This window comes from Cebus imitator, unplaced genomic scaffold, assembly GCF_001604975.1.
Source record: "Cebus imitator isolate Cc_AM_T3 unplaced genomic scaffold, Cebus_imitator-1.0 Scaffold622, whole genome shotgun sequence".
NCBI classification, from domain to species: Eukaryota; Metazoa; Chordata; class Mammalia; order Primates; family Cebidae; genus Cebus; species Cebus imitator.
In genome coordinates this window covers 184,052-199,182 of record NW_016107937.1, presented here as the reverse complement: position 1 = coordinate 199,182, position 15,131 = coordinate 184,052, and the positions used below count along the sequence as shown (strand labels likewise).

Genomic DNA, 15,131 nt, shown 5'->3' with positions numbered 1-15,131 from the left:
GATGTTCCACTCGCTGTGTCCATGCGTTCTCATTGTTCCACACCCACCTATGAGTGAGAACATGCAGTGTTTGATTTTCTTTTCTTGTATCAGCTTGCTGAGAATGATGGTTTTCAGGTTCATCCATGTCCCTATAAAGGACACAAACTCATCATTTTTTATGGCTGCATAGTATTCCATGGTGTATATGTGCCACATTTTATGTCCATGACTACTTATAGAGACCGAGAAATAATGCTGAGTCTCAACATTTTATACCCCAAAGACCATAAGGACATCACACATTTTTTACTTGGCAGAGACAGATAAATTCATTGATCTTTACCCAAGCTTCACCCTGATTCTTAATCTGATTCCTTCCCTGAGATTTAAGATAAATGTACCAAAGACTCCTGCAGAGTAACTGAGAGGATAATTTTTTCTGTGATTGTGGAAAAATACATTGTTACCATCTTCTAAACCACAGGGACCTTTCCAGATCTCATGGGCACTGAACAATTTATCCATCCACAGCTGGGAATAGGAAAAGGATATTTTTTCTCCCAGGGTCTAAATTTGACGAACTCTTCCTGGTTCGTTTCTATCTCATCACCTAGTTTTATTTTCTTATTGTATTGAACATTAATTGATACTGTACTTATTTGTTTTCTATGTATCTATTTCTTCTAGAATAAAAGCTCAGTAGGATAGGAGTCAGCCCTGTCATCGTCACTGCTATATTCCACTGTCTGGAACAGCACATGGGGCTCAATAAAAAATTTTTTTCAAGAAAAATTAATAACCATATTAATAGCATTAAGGTTTTCCTGTTATTAAATGCATTTTATCACAAGAAATATAGTGAAGCTCAGAAAGCTCCCACCACCTACCTAAAGCAGCCAAAATTCTTCCTTAGTGTTGATTACATGTCAGGTGCTTAGCATAGAAAATGCCATCATTTGGTATTGATTGAGGCAATTAAGCTCTTTTCTACTCTATTTGTAGGTGCAGTATCCATAAGCCATGGAGAGGAGCAATCACTCAGTGACTGAGTTCATCCTGCTGGGCTTCACCACAGATCAAGGGATGCAGCTGGGACTGTTTGTGGTGTTCCTGGGCGTGTACTCTCTGACCGTGGCAGGAAATATCACCCTCATGGTGTTGATCTGTAATGACTCCCGCCTCCACACACCCATGTATTTTTTCCTTGGAAATCTGTCGTTCCTGGATCTCTGGTACTCCTCTGTCTATACCCCAAAGATCCTAGTGACCTGCATCTCTGAAGACAAAAGCATCTCCTTTGCTGGCTGCCTGTGTCAATTTTTCTTCTCTGCTGGGCTTGCCTATAGTGAGTGCTACCTGCTGGCCGCCATGGCTTATGACCGCTACGTGGCCATCTCCAAGCCCCTGCTTTATGCACGGGCCATGACAAGTAGATTGTGCATCTGTTTGGTTTTATATTCCTATGCTGGTGGTTTTGTCAATGCAATAATATTAACCAGCAATACATTCACATTGGATTTTTGTGGTGACAATGTTATTGATGACTTTTTCTGTGATGTCCCACCCCTGGTGAAGCTGGCATGCAATGTGAGAGAGAGCTACCAGGTTGTGCTGTGCTTGCTGCTGGCCTCCAATGTCATCTCCCCTACAGTGTTCATCCTGGCCTCCTACCTCTCCATCATCGCCACCATCCTGAGGATACGCTCCACCCAGGGCCGCCTCAAAGTCTTCTCCACATGCTCCTCCCACCTGATCTCTGTTACTTTATACTATGGCTCCATTCTTTACATCTACTCTAGGCCAAGTTCCAGCTACTCCCTCAAGATGGACAAAATAGTTTCTACCTTTTATACCGTGCTGTTCCCCATGTTGAACCCCTTGATCTACAGTCTGAGAAATAAAGACGTGAAAGAAGCTCTGCAAAAATTCTTCAAGTCAGCATAATCCAAAGTCTGAATTGACCTAAAGTTCTCAAACCGTGCTAAGTGATAACAAACCACTCAGAGAGGTTGTGGAACTGGATTTTTGTATCTTTTTTACCATTGAACAAAATTCAACAGGAAAAATTTTGTTTCTTTGCATTTTTTGTTTTTTTTTATTTTGAAATTAGACTATAATATATACTACAGAATTGTAGATTCCATTCGATATTGATACAGTTTTTAAAAATCAGTATCTTCGATTAATGCAAAATGAAAGAGTAATACATCTGGCATCCTAAAGTAAAATTATATTTTACTTTGTTTTTTCCCCTAATGTTTTTCCTACATAGTGAATATTATGGAGATGAAAATAAAACATAATATGGATCATTGATATTTAGGGAATACACCCCAAATCCTTCTGGTCAAGTACTCAAAAAGCTTCCTTTGTGATAGAGGCATAGGGAATGTTAACATTATTTTGATGCAAAGACGTAGGACGTGTTAGAAAATAAATGCAGCTGAACAGAAAGATGAGAAATGTCAAAGCAAAGACAGATGAAACGGCTACAACTATTTGTCATAAATTTTTAAATTTTAATTAATTCTGTAAATATGCTCATTAAAGCAAACGCTATAACCTTTCATTAACCAAGTGCTAACGTCTGAGCTGCAAGCTTCTGATTTGAAAAATGTTACCAATATTCCTTAACTTGCAGTCTTCTAAAGGCTACTAAATGAAATATCAACCCAACCCGCCATCACAAGGGGGTTCAGTTATGGAGTTTGCATAAGGGTTTAAGGAATTGGGCTCACGGCCAGGGCTAGTTTCCACGTGGTTAGCAACATGTTTGATTTTTCAGGGTTTCAGACATCAACCTAAACAAGCTTATCAGTTCTTACGAATGTTCAAGGCCTGGGCTTGGTCCAGGGCAGGGAAAAACATCCAACTTATGTTTTTTGGTCAAGACAAAGGAAAAAGAAAGCGAACTAGGGAACAGTGGTAACTGCTGTTGTTCATATGTTTCATTTTGATGTTGTTACATTGCTGTGTGGTCTGAGAGAGAGTACTGCAGAGTACTCACTCCATGTAAGAGGAACATTCTTTTAAGATGGTATGCAATTCTAAAGACACATATTGATTCATAAATTTAGAAATAGTTTTATTGTCATTGTTGTTTGTAATCTAAACAACTCTTAAACATTTTCCTAATATTTTCTTTATGTATAAAGCATGAGGTTTACAAAGATATTTCCTATATGTTCAATTAGATCTTTCTGAAGAAATTTTGAGGAAATTATTTTCTTAAATATTTGTAAAATCTTGAGCATATTTCCAGAAGTGTCACCATTTCAGATATTCTTCTTACCTAGTAAAGATTGCTTACCCAGCTTCAAAGTCAAAATATATTCATGAAACCACAAAATCTGTTTTGTTCCCAAGATCTCCCAAAGGTAGCAAACACAATGAAATCTGTGAAAAATATAATACTGCTGAGACAAAATACCATATTGCAGAATGTCAAACAACCCAATACTATAAGTTTTAAAGATTAGTTTGTTTTGTTTACATCACAACAAACTAATAACAATTAAAGAGTCATTTGCTCAATCTTTTTAATGTTTTAGATGTGACTTATTGGATTTAATTGAACTACAGAAATGCATATGAACACATTTATAAACCAATAATCTGAAAAATTCAATAACAGCATTTGCAAAGAGAATAACGTTCATGTTTGTGGTTGTATAGTCTTTATTGCTTTCCTGAAGGCCTCTTTGACATCTTTGTTTCTCAGGCTATAGATGAGCGGGTTGAGCAGTGGGTTGATCACAGTGTAGAACAAGGCAGCTACTTTGTCCCTCTCTAGGGAGTAGGTGGAACTAGGCCTTGAATACATAAACAACAGCGATCCATAGAAGAGCGTGACTGAGATGAGGTGAGAAGCACAGGTGGAGAACGCTTTGCGTCTTCCTGAAGCTGAGTGTATTCTCAGGATAGCCAGGAGGATGTTGACATAGGAAATCAGAATAGCAAGAATGCTGGAGAGGACTGTGAAGCCCACCACACCAAGGAGGACTTTCTCATAGACCCTCGTGTCTGAACAGGACATTTTTACCAATGGTGGCACATCACAGAAAAAGTGGTCAATGATATTTTTACCACAAAAACGCAGGCGAAAGGTATTGGCAGTATGGGCTATGGCATTCAAAAATCCTCCTACGTAGGAGCCAGCAACAAGCCCAGTACAGAGGGCAGTGGACATGGTACCTGAATAAAGCAATGGGTTACAAATTGCTGCATGACGGTCGTAAGCCATGGCTGCCAGGAGATAGCATTCAGTGTAGGCTACAACACAGGAAAAAAACAGCTGAGCCCCACATCCAGCCAAGGAAATGCGCTTATCTTTTGAGACACAACTGGCCAGGATTTTGGGAGTATACACAGACGTATACCAGAAATCCAAAAAAGACAGGTTGCCAATGAAAAAGTACATAGGCATATGCAAGTGGGGATCAATTCGGATTAAGATAACCAAGGTCATGTTTCCTGACAAGGTTACCAAATAGAGCATCAGAAACACTCCAAACAGAATCAGCTGCCACTGTGGGTCTGCTGAGAAACCCACCAAGATGAATTCAGTCAGGATGGTGCGATTTCCTACTTCCATGTCCACAGAGGTGAAAGCCTGACTTTCATGAGAAGGGAGAAGTATCATTTAGTGATTTTTCTATTGACATAAGTTAACAAGGGTATCAATTAAATCAACAATTACTAAGAAGCTTGTGGATTTTTCTCCGTTACTATCTAGAATTATAGGACTTCAGTCCATGACTTGGAAAAATTACTGGAATTGGAGTCAGAAATAATTTGAAAATTAGGAATTTTACTTATTAACTATTTATTACAGGGCAAGTTTCATATTCTCATAAATCTTGAGAAAAATGAAGCTCAAAAAGATGACTAATAACTAATAACTTTTTTTTTTTTTTGGATGGAGTCTCCCTCTGCTACCTAGGCTGGAGTGCAATGGTATGATCTCCACTCACTGCAACCTGTCTCCTGGGTTCAAGCAATTCTCCTGCCTCAGCCTCCTGAGTAACGGGGATTACAGATGCCCACCACCACACCTGGCTAATTTTTGTATTTTTAATAGAGACAGGGTTTCGCCATCTTGGCCAGGCTAGTTTCGAACTCCTGACCTCAGGTGATCCACCTGCCTCAGCCTCCCAAAGTGCTGGGATTGCAGGTGTGAGCCACCGTGCCCAGCAACTAATAACTTCTTGACAGACTGTCTGGTTGAATAAAGAAAACATACCTAAAAATAACCAAACCCAATATTGGGTACATTAGTGGGTACTCAAAAAATTTCACTGTGTTTCCATAAGTTATTGAAAACTTCTTATGTGTCAAGTATTTTGGTGGTAGGTATATAAATGCTAGCATACTGTACTACCTCTGCTGCTATTAGTACAAATATAAATACATTACTGACAATGTACCAGATACTATTCTAACTCTTATACTTAACCCCTTGAGACTTGGATGGCTTGGTGGTTTGCTTTGGCCAATAGATTGACAGATAGGCAGCTCCATGTGCATTCAAAGCCTGGATTTCAAGAGGCTTTTTATGCTTCTCTTCACACTTTTAGAATTCTACAACCATCATGCAAAAAAGTCTGGGTTAGTTTGCTGGATGAGACATCTGGCTGTGCTCTCTCTGTCACCCCAGCTGACTGCAAGCAGTCCCCCAAACATGTGGGTGGGGCCCTTCTATATGATTCAGCCTACAGTGGAGCTAAGAGTTACCCACAGACATATGAGGAAGCCCAGGTGAGAAAAGACAGGCTTGGCATAGGCAGAATTTCCCAAGTGATATGAAGTCTGAGTTTAAAACCAGATCTCACTTTTTAGTTCTGTAATCTTGGGAAAGTATCTTAACAATCCCCAAAATACATGTATTTAGCTCCAAAACAGTAAGAGAACATCCATGTTAAGAAAAAAGCCCATTTTCTGGATAGAAAATCAATGTATAAAATTGTAACTATCATTATTCTGAGAGGATAATTATGTGACTTATTTATAAAGTCGGAGCTTGTAAAACATAAATAAATAAATAAGGCCAAGTTTCTATAAATAAGCAATTTAAGCCAGAATGATGGTATCATTCCATATCTTGCTAAGATCCTAGAATTTAATGTTTTTGTAAACTACTCCCATGTAATTTCACAAAGGTGTCATAGGGTTTAGGATCGCGGGGTCCAATAGCTGGCACATACCCATGACACTAATCACCTGTCTGACTTAGGAAAGTAATTCCTCATCTCAGGAACACAATTCACCCATCTGAAAATTTTGGTTGCTACTATTCCAAGCACCAAATTTCTATGATTCCAATTTGTTAAAATATCTCATGGAAATTGTCATGGGCCAGGCATGGTCCATGCTTGTAATCCCAGCACTTTGGGAGGCTGAAGCAGGTGGATCACTTGAAGCCAGGAGTTTAGGACCAGCCTGGCCAGCATAGCAAAATCCTGTTTCTACTAAAAATTATCCAGGCATGGTAGCACATGCCTGTAATCCCAGCTACTCAGAAGGCTGAGGCACAAAAATTTCTTGAACCCAGGAGGCAGAGGTTGCAGTAAGCTGAGATCGCACCATTGCACTCTAGCATGAGTGACAGAGAGATGCCCTGTCTCAAAAAAAAAGAAAGAAAGAAAGAAAGAATAAAGAAAAACTTTCATGAAACAGTACATAGCGTCACTTGTTGCAGTACAGTGCAGCAGAGCAGATTGACAGTCCTTATACACGCATATATCTTTGGATACGCAGGACATTACCACTGCCTTGGTTGGAGTGAGAAATGAAATTTGCTGCAAATAATTGCATCATTCTTTTCATCTCATGATTTGCATACACATTCTTGTTTCCTTAAAATTTAAGTTTATGATATGCACATTTTCTAACCATGGCATTTCTTAATTTCTTTATCTGCAAATAAGTAATGGCTCTTAAATTTCTGGACTCATGAAAATCTTTGAGAACTTGATAAAATTAGCAGTGATAATTCTCAAATATTTTTATGTACATATGTAAAAACACCGAAATTTCAATGAGTTCACAAACTCCCAAAAATCTATTAATTTGCTAGTTATGATTTCATATTTAAAAATTCTACCACTGAAAGATGACTAAGTTTCTATCTGGTGCTAATATTCTGTAATAAGAGAAAAGTAATAGGTATTTAAAACTAACCATGTTTAAAGTTGAACCCCTAATGTTCAGTTCCAAAAATTGATTGTTCAATATTAATTAATAAAATTCTACTCTTCCAGTGTCTGAAGTCAAAAATTTGGAATCAACCTACTCTCTTTCTTTACTATCTACTTTTCAATCTTTCAGAAAATTGTGATTTTCCTACCTTCAAAATGTATCCCAAACCTGACCACTTCTCCCCACCTCCACTGCTACCGCCCTTGTTCAAACCTCCACGATCTATTGCCAAGAATATTGTCATTGCCTTCTAACTCATCTACACCCTTGTTCTCTACGATATATTTTCAATACAACAGCCAGCATGGGCCATTAAATAAATAAATAAGTTGCTTCTGTATTTAAAACCCTGTAAAGGCTTCTCATTTATTCGAAGTTAAAACCCATTTTCTGTCCCTCTCCTACCTAAAGAAACTTACCTCCTAACACTCACCACCTCCTCCTTCCTTCTGCCTTGATGGCTTTCTTACTTTTTCTCAAGTGTACCATCTCTGTCCCAGCATCAAAGATTTCTGACTCTCTGTTCCCTCTGCCTGAAACACTATTCTCCAGATGTTTGCATGGCTCACCCATCCATCTTCTTTAAGTTTCTTCGAAATGTCACTTTCTGACAAAGATCCAGACTAACCACATCTTTAAATTCCATGTCCCTTTCCCTCCAACAATCCTCATCCTTATTGCTCTACTCCGATGCTGCTGTGTTATCCCCCACATCTATTGTCATCCTCTTAACTCCTGCTTATTAAATCGATTGCCTGCATCGATTGCCTGCTTCTCCCCACCAGCATGGGGCAAAATATTTATCTGTCCTGTTTATTGCTGTATCCCAGCACAAAGAACAGTTCCTAGTAACAAACGGGCACTCAGTAAATATTTCTGAATGAGTAATTGGTTAATTACCTTCATATCTTGAAGCTGGTTTAACAAAGTACTGCCTATTTCTAGGCTTGTTCAAAACATCCAGATCAAGATTTATCCTCAAGTAGACTTTTCCAGCACAGTGTGCTGTATCATAATAAAAAGGAAGAGTAAATAAAAGAGAAGACTCACTTCCAAGACCGCAAGTCCATCTTGAATTTGAAACAAATTACCAAATATCTCAATGTAAAATAAAAGGCACAGAAAATGCCCAAGCCGATCATGCTAAAGAATCTCCTATGGAGTGGCTTATCAAGATGCATCTTCCCCTGCTGCAGCCCAGGTCTCTGTTCCCTTCACTGGAGCAAGAAAAATTCTTTGGAAGGAATGTGCCTCTCTGGCACCTGGAATTTAGTGCCAAGAAGTGAAAATGCCATACATTAGCAGTTTAGAGTAGCACAGTCACTGGAGTCAGAAAGGAAGTCACATTCTTTTGTCCTCTTGAATTGTTCACTGCGTAAGTGAATATATAATGGTTCAGCATAGATATAAGACTGTGTTTCAAATTCTAAGGGAGAGCAGGATGTATCACTAAATGGATTTACTAGGGAGTCTGCATGTGCCTGTTTGTGCACCTGTGTGCATGTGTGGCACAGCAGTAATCCTTTGAGAGCCATGCCAGATTCTATATCCCCCTTCTGATTTGCAGCTGAGGTCACAGAGAGGCCAGACCACCTCGCTGCCCCTGATCCCAAGTACTTACACTTGGTTTGGAAGGCCAGCTCTTGGAAGTGACACTTTTCCCTCTCCTCTGGTGTTTGATGTGCCTTTGTTGCACTCAATATATGTATTTTCTCAACAGCCCTTTGAGACATCTCCCTCACAGAAGCACAGAAATATGTGCCTTGTCTCCAAAGAATCAATTAGAGTTCATTGGGAGTTTAAGGATGTTAAATAAATTAGGATATGATGAAATGAGTAAATATTTCATTAAAAGTTGACTCTCTTAATGGATCTAAGTCATAATATAATTCTGTTATATTGTGTCTTATAATTGAATTTTTAAATTGTACTAGAAAATATCATGTGGTCTTATATTTTTTTCCATGCCATATGCTCTTTTCTCTGTCCAGACTACCCACCCTTGTCTCCTCTACTGCAAATCTACTACCTATCCCTGGGGTATGGTCTGAATTATGTCTTCTAGAAATTCATACGTTGAAGCCCTAACTTACAGTACCTTAGAATCTGACTGTATTTGAAGATGGGCCCTTTAAAGAGGTGATTAAGTTAAAATGAGTTAAAATAAGTTAGAGTAGGCTCAATCCAATCTAACTGGTGTCTTTGTAAAAAAAGGAAAGTTGAGCATAGGCAGAGACCAGGGATTTAAGTGCACAGAAAGAAAACCACGTGCGAACACAGCAAGAGTGTCACCTGAGAGCCAAGGAGAGAGGTCTCAGAATCCTGCCAGCACCTTCAACTTGGACCTTTAGCCCTCAGAACTATGGGAGAATAAACGTCTGTTTTGTAAGCCACCCAGACTACACTATTTTGTTATAGCAGCACTTGCAACCTAATGCACTGAATTTCCAGAACGAGGGCCTTTTTATGTTGGAACAGCCTCATGTTTTATTTCTAAAAAGACTACTAAAACTAGGAAATTTGATATTTCACAGTGAAATAGTCTCTGATTTTTAATTAATTTATAACATAACACTAAAAAACAACATACCAAAGTTCATATATCCTTGACTGTTATCAGTCACTGTTCTCCTGGTAAAGATTTTCACTCTAAATCTTCCCTTGCATGTAAAGTTTTCTGAAATCTCTCTCTGACCCTACTTTCGATCTGTTTCTGTGTCCTACCTACATCTTCCTTTCTGTCTATCTCATATGACTGCTCCACTTCTGCCCTAATTCTTTCACTGTTAAGGAAATTACTTTTTTATTGAAAGTACACAGTGATTCTAAGTATTGATATTGGTTATCTATTTTGTCTATTGCTAAGGAGATCTGTCATCTTTGTATAATGGCAAGCTAAAAAATGAAAACCAGAAAGAAAAAAAAAAAAAAACTTGTTTCTAGAGGAATTTTACAGTACTCTTTTTATTTTATTTTATTTTATTTTAAGTTCTGGGCTACATGTGCAGGAACTGCAGGTTTGTTACATAGGTAAATGTGTGCCATGGCGGTTTGCTGCACCTATCAACCCATCACCTAGGTATGCATATACACCATGGAATACTATGCAGCCATAAAAAGGAACAAGACCATATTCTTTGCAGGGACATGGATGAAACTGGAAGCCATTATCTTCAGAAAACTAATGCAGGAATAAAAAACCAAACACCGCATGTTCTCACTTATAAGTGGGAGCTGAACTATGAAAACACGTGGACATAGGGAGGGGAAGAAAACACACTGGGGCATGTAGGGGGAGGGCAAGGAGGGGAGCACATCAGGAAAAATAGCTAATGCATACAGTATATGCTTTTTGTGTGAGACTTCCTAACTCTCTCATCTAACAGGTGAGATAAATACCTTTGTTTTTTTTCTTGTTATTTTTTTGTAAGTTCTGAGTTTACATTCTGTGTTCTCACCAATGAACTTTATGATTTTAGGTAAATCATTTAGTCTATTTAATCCTGATAATGATTACATAACAAGCTATATTATTCTCATTTATTGTTTAAAATACTATATATAGGCAACTTATGAAATGTCAATTTTTTAAAAAACACATTTAATCTCCTTTCTTTCAATCTTCTCAGACTCCTAACAATTTTATAGACTCTATTCCACGCTACCATGCATAGTAGGTTTTGCAAATGCCCCAGCCTCATTTATTTAAAAAATACATTCAAATATCTTAGTTCCAACTTAAAAACACAAATGCAGACTTCTGTTTCCAAGTTATAAAATGATTTTACCTTTCATTCATTTCTGAGAATATAAACCAGAAACAATGACATGGAGATATTCTGTTAAAAAATCGTTTACCAACTATTTTTATTTAAGAAACTTAAGACTATCTAACATTTTCTTCAAGGCATCTCTGACATCCTTATTTCTTAAGCTACAGATCAAGGGATTTAGCATTGGAATCACCAGAGTATAGAACACTGACCCCACTTTATCCCTTTCTAGATCAAAGCTAGTGCTTGGTCAAAAGTAAATGAAGAAGATTGTACCATAATACAAGGTGACAACTGTCAGATGAGACCCACAAGTGGAGAAGGCCTGGAGGCGGCCCTCAGTGGAAGGAATCTTCGAAATGGCTGCAATGATGAAGAGATGGATGCAAGAATAAGTACAGTAGAAGTGATAACATTAAAAGCAAGTATAAAATGCAGCACAACCTGATATCTTTCCACATCACACTTCAACTATACAAGTGGGGGCAGATCACAGAAGAAATCATCAATGATATTGCTGCCACAGAAGCTCAGGAATATCTCACTGGTGATGATGGTTGAGTTTACAAAGCTACCAAGGTATGAAATGACAAGACTGGCACATAACTTTGGGGACATGGCCTGAGAATAAAGCAGAAGCTTGGAGATTATCACACAGTAGTCATAAGCCATGGCAGCCAGCAGGTAGCACTCACTATAGGCCAGCTCAGCAAAGAAGAACTGAGCCAGACAGCCAGCAAAGGAGATGATTTTGTCATCAGAGATGCAGGTCATCAGGATTGGGGGACACAGAAAAATAGCAGAGATTCTGAAGTAATAGGTTTCCAATGAAGAAATGCATGGGTGTGTGGAGCCAAGAATCAACACAGATGAGAGAAATCAGAATGATGTTGTCTGAGAGACTTATGACATAAATGGTGAGAAATATGAAAAAATGCACTTGCTGTAACCCCAAATCTGCTGTGAACTTTAAAAGGATAAACACCTTTACTTTGGTGAAATTTCCCTCATCCACTGATTTTGGGTTGCTGTGATTCCCTTCTGTGAAAATATTGATACAGATGCCATGACTTAAGATAGCACTCACTGTATGATCCTCCATCATTTCCTTTCTGGAAAACTGAAAAATTCAAGTGGTTCATTATCAGTTCATTGTGAGACATGTTTATGCTGAAGTTGGTGTCAGCCCATGTCAGTTCATTGTGAGAGGTATTTATGCTGAAGTTGGTATCATTCCTTTTAGATGGCTGTGAAATCAGTTCTAAGCTGCCATGAGAGATTAGCTATTAGGCACAGAACATACTGCACATCACCTGTTTTACATCTAATTTTTTGCTCCTCTTTAGAAGAAGGGGAATTGTGGATCTTCTCTTCTTGGTGGGGGAGTTTAAAAGAATGTTCTGACATCTTTTCAGGTGTTTATTTTGTCCTTTCTCAGAGATTTGCATGGAAAAAAATAATCTATTATTCTAAACACATTTTATAATATCATTGGAAGTACATTATACTGTATTTCATTCAGATTTTTGTTTTTCATTCAAATGTTTGTTCTCAAAACTAAGAATTCAAGTTTGCATAAAGTAGAATATATGTGATTTGAATTTTTTAAAAAATGTATTTCATTCAAATTTTTGTTCACAAAACTAAGAATACAAGTTTGCATAAAGTAGAACATATGTGATTTGAATTTTTTTTCTTTTTTTAATTGCATTTTAGGTTTTGGGGTACATGTGAAGAACATGCAAGATTGTTGCATAGGTACACATATGGCAGTGTGATTTTCTGCCTTTCTCCCCATCACCTATATCTGGCATTTCTCCCCATGTAATTTCTTCCCAACTCCCCACCCCTCGCTGTCCCTCCCCTATTTCCCCCCGACAGACCCCAGTGTGTGATGCTCCCCTCCCTGTGTCCATGTGTTCTCATTGTTCAACACCCACCTATGAGTGAGAACATGCAGTATTTGATTTTCTGTTCTTGTGTCAGTTTGCTGAGAATGATGGTTTCCAGGTTCATCCATGTCCCTACAAAGGACACAAACTCATCTTTTTTTATGGCTACATAGTACTTCCATGGTGTATATGTGCCACATTTTCCCTGTCCAGTCTATCATCGATGGGCATTTGGGTTGGTTCCAGGTCTTTGCTATTGTAAACAGTGCTGCTATGAACATACATGTGCATGTGTCTTTATAATAGAACTATTTAAAATCCTTTGGATATAATCCTTTGGGTATGTACCCAGTAATGGGATTGCTGGGTCAAATGGTATTTCTCTTTCTAGATCCTTGAGGAATAGCCACATTGTCATCCACAATGGTTGAACTAATTTACTCCCACCAACAGTGTAAAAGAGTTCCTATTTCTCCACACCATCTCCAGGATCTGTCGTCTCCAATTTTTTAATGATTGCCATTCTAACTGGTGTGAGATGATATCTCAATGTGGTTTTGATTTGCATTTCTCTAATGACCAGTGATGATGAGTATTTTTTCATATACTTGTTGGCCTTATATATGTTTTCTTTTGAAAAGTATCTGTTCATATTCTTCACCCACTTTTGAATGAGTTTGTTTGTTTGTTTCTTATAAATCTGCTTTAGTTTTTCATAAATTCTGGATATTAGCCCTTTGTCAGATGGGTAGATTGCAAAAATTTTTCCCATTCTGTTGGTTACCGGTTCATATTTTTTAAGTGGCAAAGCTTCTCTCTATCACTTCTCAAAGCTCAATTTATTTTACCTCAAGTGACAAGAAAGACTCATATTCCTATCATGTCCTTTTTTTCCCTAAATGACATTGTTATTCACACTGTAATCCTGGGACAGAACTTCTGCCTATAACTCAGACAAAGGGTTCCATTGTCAAATAACACTGACTCCATCCATTTAAACAGGTTTATTTAGTGCTGTAGTTCTGGAAACGTTTTCTATGCTAAAGTTCTTTTGAATCACCAAGGGGAAGGAAGGTAGAACATACAAGACACAGTCTTCTCCAAAATACTTAATTATGAATTTGTTTTCTCTGTCTAGCAGTCACTCACACAGTTGTGGAAGAACTATCTAGGGCAGACTGCTTTGGGAATCTCCTCCAGTATTTGTGGCATCTTGCTCTCCCTGCATCCCAGGCACATAGCAGCCAAAGAACAAGGAAGGTTGAGATATACTAAAGAGGACCTAATCCCAAATTAAAGCACTGACTGCAGTGGAGTCCTGCATACTTGTTAGTATATTCCCCACAGCTCGCTGGTTTCTAGTATTAGTAGACACAGGCATCGTAACAGTTAGGTAAATACTGACCACCTCATTTAGCTGACTGCATTCCATCTAAAGTCATTTGGAGTATGTAAAAATGTCACAGGAAGCCATTCATGATGAACATGAACCAAAAGAGAAGAAAACGATATATACAAATGCAGTCTAGGATGGCAATCTGTGAGTTCAGCATGAGGTAATGATAGCAATATAGACCCATGTATTCAGTGCTTATTACATCCCAAAGGATGTGTAACATGCTTAATGACCCATTACCTTGTTAAATTTTACAGAGTCTCATCCCAGATGTGTTTTCATTGTGGCACGTCGTTCTTTACTTCAAAAGAATCTTTCATCAAGCAACTTATCTTTAAATACTTTCCCATAACACCAGAAAAAAATTAACTTCTTATAAACAACATTCTAGGATAAATATTATCCTCAGTTTACATACAAGAAGAGATATTTTGTTTTTTATTTATTTATTATACTTTAATTTCTGGGATACATGTGCAGATTATGCAGGTTTGTTACATAGGTATACACAAGCCATGGTAGTGGTTTGCTGTATCCATTGCCCCATCATCTACATTAGGTATTTCTCCTAATGCTATCCCTCCCCAATCCCCCCACCCCTTCTATTCCTCTCCTACCCCCCCAAACCCGAGGCCCCAGTGTGTGATGTTCCCCTCCCTGTGTCCGTGTGTTCTCATTGTTCAACACCCACTTATGAGTGAGAATATGCGGTGTTTGGTTTTCTGTTCTTGTGTCAGTTTGCTGACAATGGTTTCCAGAATGCTTTTACACTGTTGGTGGGAGTGTAAATTAGTTCAACCATTGTGGAAGACAGTGTGGCAATTCCTCAAGGATTTAGAAATAGAAATACTATGTGACCCAGGAATCCCATTACTAGGTATATACCCAAAG

General features: G+C 38.2%; 2 protein-coding genes and 1 pseudogene across 2 annotated transcripts; 1 reads left to right on the top strand and 2 right to left on the bottom strand.

Annotated features, from left to right (window-relative positions):
* The first annotated feature begins 1,002 nt into the window (after positions 1-1,002).
* Positions 1,003-1,938, top strand: LOC108295189 (olfactory receptor 1013-like). Its single transcript, XM_017517229.2, has one exon. It carries the CDS (start codon positions 1,003-1,005, stop codon positions 1,924-1,926), a length of 924 nt encoding a protein of 307 aa, XP_017372718.1. The 3' UTR covers positions 1,927-1,938.
* A 1,112-nt stretch (positions 1,939-3,050) lies between these two features.
* Positions 3,051-9,779, bottom strand: LOC108295187 (olfactory receptor 9G4). The gene is made up of 3 exons (XM_017517228.2): positions 9,770-9,779; positions 8,801-8,891; positions 3,051-4,598 (listed from the first exon to the last, which is right to left on the bottom strand). The coding sequence occupies exons 1-3, from the start codon at positions 9,777-9,779 to the stop codon at positions 3,638-3,640; spliced, it is 1,062 nt and encodes a 353-aa protein (XP_017372717.2). The 3' UTR covers positions 3,051-3,637.
* A 1,267-nt stretch (positions 9,780-11,046) lies between these two features.
* On the bottom strand, positions 11,047-12,054 carry LOC119469285 (annotated as a pseudogene).
* Positions 12,055-15,131: the final 3,077 nt, after the last annotated feature.